Here is a 6,529-nt window from a genome sequence, read left to right as displayed (position 1 = left end):
CATACCTGGATTTTTATGACCACTCCTATTACCTTGTTCCAAACCTGTCACTCACTTTGTGACCAACATCTCCAATCACTTGCCAATCATGCGCAGTGCAAATCTGGTGCATGTGCTGTACAAAATATGTTTTTTAACCGCACAAACATCGGCATTGCATCTCTATCTGAATCAGGCTTCCTACCATAAAATGCCACTGAATCATAGACATGAATTTTTTTTTCTGTTTGTTTATTAAACAGCTTTAAGTAATAAAAATAATATTAATATACAAATATAATAGAAAATATAATACAACTTATTTTGTGCTCTAAAGTCTGGGAGAGCCATGAAAAAACATAAATCAGCACGGTAGTGACATTCAGTTTAGTGGCAGATAGAACAGTTCTCTAGAATGGAGGCAGTGCTCAAAATGTCTATGAAGACTCCAACGTTCTTTCCAGATATTTGGCTTGGCACTTTTAACACATCTCATGAACTCTGGAAACCTGGCTAGGCGTTTGACGTCCATGTCTTCATGTAGAGCCTAGTCTTTGGTAGTGTGCATTACATTTTATCATTGGAGGAATACCATACACATTCTTTATCCAGATGCATAGTGCTTTGGAACATGAAAACAAGAGTTCTGCAATGTTCTGGATTATTAGTCCATTAGCTATGCATACCAAATCAGCATTAGCAAGCTAGTTGCGAAATTATCCAGTGGTCAAGTAATGTGAAGCTGTATGGTGATCTCCAAAGAACCATATGTGTCTCTAAAGTCATTTCACTTCTTACTTCTACAAGTCCAGGATGCAAAAGAGACAAGCCAGCTTCTCTCTGTTTAATTTAAATGTGGAGGTAACCGGTGTCTCTTAGCTGCACCCACATGCTTCAACTATCATATCGGGAATGTCAGTCTTGACAATGTTGTTGTTTTTGTCGAAGTATAGTATGGACAGAGGTCTTCTCTTGGTGGGGACACAACAGGAACTTCCTGTTGTCTGGATATTGTTGGCTTTTATGAGATTTAAGACTGTAGTGTGAACTGAGGCAGCCATGCCAGGGGCACCAGCCACATGCATAGGACACAGACCCATGCAGTAATTTATTTGGTATCCGTCAGGACTTATAATCCAATCATTCCATCCAATTTCTTTAAATTTGATATAATAGTCTTTCCTGCAGCAAAGGTTAGAGTTTTGATCGCAGTTGAGGCTTCTCTTTGCCGCATGGTGGCTCTGCTCCCGGACCTTTGCTTGTGCTACAAGAAATGGCTGATGGGAGTCATTGGTGTTGACCATGACTGGCATATCCTTGCAGCCCTCACAATTAAGTTCTAGTCTTAAACTTTTATTTCCTTCATCAAAAAAAGTCTGCAGCATTTGTTTTAACGGAAGTGTTTGCCAACCAGTCCATCTCGGCTCTAGGTATTTTTCACAGATTAAAGTACGTTCACTATTGGTTCCTTGGACCAAATATAATCTAACAGTTTGATTGGCTTGATTTGTTCTGTTGGACTTAAAGAAGACCCAGAGGTGGGCTTGGAGAACATGAACATTTTGTTCTTTATCTCTGGCAAACTGGAATGACAATGTTGTGCTGGATTCATTGTTATATTCTGTAAGAAACAAAGAGAGAAGTTGTTTAGAATTAACATTTATATATCCAAATATCCATCCATATATCCAAGCTTCACATATTGATAGCACGGTTCCATTTCCAAAATGTTTGTCCCAAATTAAATATACACAGTTTTCTTTGTTTTTAATATTATTTATTTAACAATCGCAGGGGTTTGTGTTAGAGGGAAAGAGGTTTGGGGATGACCTAATGCCTCATAAGTATTAGCCACACCCCCAAGAACACAAACCACATGTACTGCATCTAAAAGGGATGTGTCTATGCCCCGTTTCAGTGCAGGTGTATCCACTTCCCGATTCAGAACAGGTGCAATAGCACAAAGCTGATGCATGATCTCACACGTCATGTGACTTTCAATCCAATGCTATATTATGACATGTACAGTAGGAGGGCCAAATGTAATAAGGTGTGAAAAGTGAAAGTGAGAGATATTGGGAGAGTTTTCCCATTTTGTTTTTAAAGCGGCACTCATTTACACAGGAAAAAAAAAAACAACAGATTGATTTTGCCATGTAATTGATTGCCGCTTTAACAAAAAATGGAAATACTCTCCAAAAATCTCTCACTTTCTGATTCTCACACCCCATTACATTTGGCCTATAACGTATTTGAAACTCTACCTGTGAAATTAACTTATGTCTTTTGAATTTTGTGATATTCTATCACATGGATATTTTTGAGTGGGTCTCACACTTTCAATTTAGTTAAACTAATGATTCAGCTATTGTTCCAATTGTTTCTTTCTATAATGTATGAGAAGTACAGCTCCTTAAACCTTGTAGTACAGTACGTAGGCACCTCATTTGTCCATTAGATGTCACTGCTGTTTCTTTGGGTACCAAACAAAAATGTATGAAACTACTTCTATTACTGGATTCAAAGTTTTCTATGTATAATTAAATGTAAGCGTTTGAATTATATTTCAAGCATGTTCTACATAAAAAGTGTGGCCATAAAGCCTTATAGCAGAAACATGCACCCATTGGCTCTTCAGATATTTGTTGAACTACAAGTCTCAACTGGCTTTGTGGTCATACAACAGCTGGAGAGCCTTCTGCTAAAGATGTGCAATTAAGTAATATCTTCTCATGCTGCCCATACACTTGTGAGATATTGTATACAATTCTGGCCAATAAATCGAATGATTGTATGCATTTTTAAGGGACTTTTCATTGCGATGTGCGGGCACGCCGTCCAATGTCGCGGTGACAGATATTATGTGCTGCACATAATATCTATGGAATTGTAGGAGCAGTTGCATGTAGTTTTGAACCACATGCAATCGCTTGAATACAATCCGGGGGTGGGGGGTGGAGGGGACGCATTCAGCGGTGTGGGGTTTGGGGAGAGTGGGCCCTAGGGACCGCTGGCGGCATACCTGCATTTCGTATCGGGGTGGAGGAGTAATGTAGGGCTAGAAGTAGCGCTTGCGGGCGGCGGGAGTCAGTGGTGGCAGGAGAATTGTTTGAAATACTGGGCTGCCCTGTGATTGATTGATTGAGAGAGCTCAGCCAATCACAGGGCAGCCCAGTGTTTTAAACAAATCTTCTGCCACCACTGACTCCCGCCGCCCGCAAGCGCTACTGCTAGCATACACTACTCCGCTGCCCCCTCCCGCCCTCTTCCAGCACCCGATGTGTCATCGGAAGATGGAATGCGACATTGTGTGCTGACTTTTGCACCCAAAATGTGATCAGATTCGATGGACATCGTACTTCGATGTCCCATCGAATCCCATCGCATAAGTGTATGGGCATCATAAGTTGTACGTATAGTGTAGGAGCTGCAGCCAGAACGTCTGCATGTCCTAGTCCTATGACCTGCACAGGGCACTGTTATGTCTGGATGTCTGGTGTCACAAGTCACTGTTCCATCTGATATGAATAGACTCAATGCTTCAGGTTAGCAGTTCATGCAGGCAGCATGGATGAGCACTGATTGACAGAACTAATACTATTATAACTGGGGTGCATTTAATACAGCAAATGTTTCTTCATATCTTCATATTCTAGTGATTATTTCCATGCAATGAATATTAAACATATAATAATATTAATAGCAATATAAATGTAATAACTAATGACGGGTTACTACATTAATAGTACCATGAGCAAATCTCTATATTCCATTAATGTACATTTGTTCAGTGATTTTGCAACATCATTAGCTAAAGAAACCATTGATTTTTAAGATGTAGATAAATTATCGATAGTATAGAATTGTATAAAACATACAATAGAACACACTCTTACCTGACTCTGCAAAACTTATTATCTCATAGCTTTGTTGCTCATTATCTTTATTGCTGTCCCAGTTTGAAGAACCAAACAGTCCTTCCATTCGTGGCTTTGCTAAATGCAGTCTGCGCAGAGCATTGACCACGGCACCCCTAGGAATGGGGTGTGTAATGTTTGGTCTCTCCTTCAGGTGTAGCTTCTGTAATATCTGTTGCTTGGCCACCTCCACCATCACTGCTTTGTCTTGGAGGCCACAAGATGGACATTCACTTTTTCTGCCCCCACCTTGGGTTGATGCAGCCCAAGTTGCACCTAGCAGGGTTAGCAAATAAAAACAGATGCCTTCTTTGTGGGATCGAGAAGCCTTCATAGCAAATGTCTTCAAACGTAAAGGCGTAGAAAAGGAGAAAGTTGTAAGGATGATGTGTGTGTTAGGTAGCTTTCACTAACACTTTCTTCAACTCCTCCGCAGCTGTGTGTCCTGCACTGCTAGCATCCTCCTTTTAATAGAGATCTGGTCCAGCATTAGCTGTCATGTGGCTACTGAGTCTGGGATTAACTCCAAGACACCCCCTGTCAGATGATAGGTCAAAGATGCAGAATCACAATAAGTATAACTCCAGGTGGATCCGAGAGGTTGGTCTTAGGTGAGGTTTGTCTCTTATTCTAACCTCACTGTCCTGTGATGATGAAGCCAAAGAGAGAGAAATGTCAGTTGTTGCAAACTTTAAGTTCTAGCATGCTTATATGCTATGTAGAGGTTTGCAGTAGATATACTGAAAAAGTCCCCAGTCTGAAAGACAAAATTCCTTCCTTGTTTTGCAGCTATTATAGCTGGACAGGTAATGAAAATCACTTTTGAATTCCACTAAGCCTCTCCCTGTTGTAACACTGCCCTATATACTGCAGCTGGGAATTATATTCTCCACCTCCTCCTCTGAATCTCTCATAAAGCTCCTGTACACGATGGGTGTTAAATGTTATGTGCCCTTTTGGCAGAGTCAGGCATTTGGAAAACACAGCCTTCTCTTATCATAGATTGATTGCTTCACCCCTCCACTCTTATTTACACCCTCCCTCCTTTTTCAAAACCAATAGCCACGTGGAGAACAAGGTACTTGTCCCTGGACAGGGCTGTGGAATCCAGATTGATATAGATAAGACAAGAAAAAAAAAGGGATTTAATTCCTTTTAACTATAAATATGAATATACAAGTGATATCTCTCTGCCCTAGAAACACATACTTGCCTACTTTTGAAAACTAGTTTCAGGGAGATTGTAGTTGGTAATAGAATTTTGCAAAGCCCCCCATTGAGGGGGCGTGTCATGCTCCCCCAAAGGGCGTGTCTAGTTCCATATATGGAGAGATTTGTGAAAAGAGATTGTGAATGTGGCACCTAGAAGCGCGGGTGTGTACTGCTACATCTGAGAGGAATATTTTAAAATGACTTATATCCAAATGTAGATGAGCCCCAGAGCAGTTAGTAAGAGATACTATACTTGGTAAAGTGCTGGGGAATGGTGCTGATGATTCAATGTAAATGTATCTCTCTCTCATTCCTTTTTTCCCAAAAAATGTAACAGTGTAATGTGGGCTAGGTGAAATGAGGGAGATTGCTAGACTAATGAGGGAGAGAGGGAGATGCTGCTATTTCAGGGAGTCTCCTGCAGAATGCAGGAGGGTAGGCAAATTTGTAGTAACAGCCATTCTCAACTCCCCTTTATATTGACACCATGCAGACTCCTCAGGTGCAGTAAGTTATGTGTGCTTGTTGCTAGGCAAAAAGCTCCTCATTATTGTTATTTCTGTATTATAGTAAGTCTGTGAAAGTTATGATTGCAAATCTTTAACATTATGGACAAGAGGTGTTAATATTGTGCATGCAGAGGGTGCCATTGCTATGGGCCTGGAGGCAAAGATACAGGGCCACCATCCGGGTGGGACTGCAGGGACTCCTGTCCCAGGCTCAGACAGAAAGGGGCCCAGGATTGGAATCTATCAAGTATAATTTGTCATAAACAGAGTTCATATTTCCCTTGAAGCAATGTAGAGGTTAAGTAGTATGGTTAGTGTTATGGACACTGGAGGTATCGCCAGGCAGCTGAGGGTTTAATAATTGGAATGGGGGCGCTGCCTATTTGGTCAGACCCAAGCCCCACAATTTCTGATGGCAGTCCTGCCTCCACAGAACCAAGCTCACATCAGCATCAGTCCTAAATGATTATGGTAGAACAATGGACACTACTGAATATTCTGTAGAGAGAGACAGACTACAAACTGCTCACCATAGTATTACTGTATTTAACACTGTAGATTGTACTGTAGGGGGCAATGCAATGTGGAATGATGTGACTTGGGGACACTCAGTGTGGCATAGAGTAAATTAGGGGAATTACAAAGTGGCATATTGTGAGTTGGGGCATTTCAATGTGGCATAATGTGAACTAGCCTTTAATATGGTAAAAGGTAACTACTATGGGGCATAAAGTGTACCAGTTCACTTGTATTGGGCATATCCTGTGAATTAGAGCATTTGGGGGGGGGGGGTGATATAAAATGAACTCGCTACAGAGAGATGCCTCTTTGTAGAAGCATTGGGAGCTGCTCCAAGATGTTGCTATGGGGCCCACAAGTTCGAGTTTATCCCCTAATTGGGAGGTATGGTTA

At 41.2% G+C, this 6,529-nt stretch overlaps 1 protein-coding gene across 1 annotated transcript; it reads right to left on the bottom strand.

The window, feature by feature from the left end:
• Positions 1–251: 251 nt before the first annotated feature.
• LOC146059110 (inhibin beta C chain-like) lies at positions 252–4,708 on the bottom strand. Its single transcript, XM_083171232.1, has 2 exons — positions 3,876–4,708; positions 252–1,600 (listed from the first exon to the last, which is right to left on the bottom strand). The coding sequence occupies exons 1-2, from the start codon at positions 4,228–4,230 to the stop codon at positions 855–857; spliced, it is 1,101 nt and encodes a 366-aa protein (XP_083027358.1). The 5' UTR covers positions 4,231–4,708; the 3' UTR covers positions 252–854.
• Positions 4,709–6,529: the final 1,821 nt, after the last annotated feature.

Source organism: Crinia signifera, chromosome 2 (assembly GCF_055691185.1).
Source record: "Crinia signifera chromosome 2, ASM5569118v1, whole genome shotgun sequence".
Taxonomy (NCBI): Eukaryota; Metazoa; Chordata; class Amphibia; order Anura; family Myobatrachidae; genus Crinia; species Crinia signifera.
This window is presented reverse-complemented; position numbering and strand designations above follow the sequence as displayed.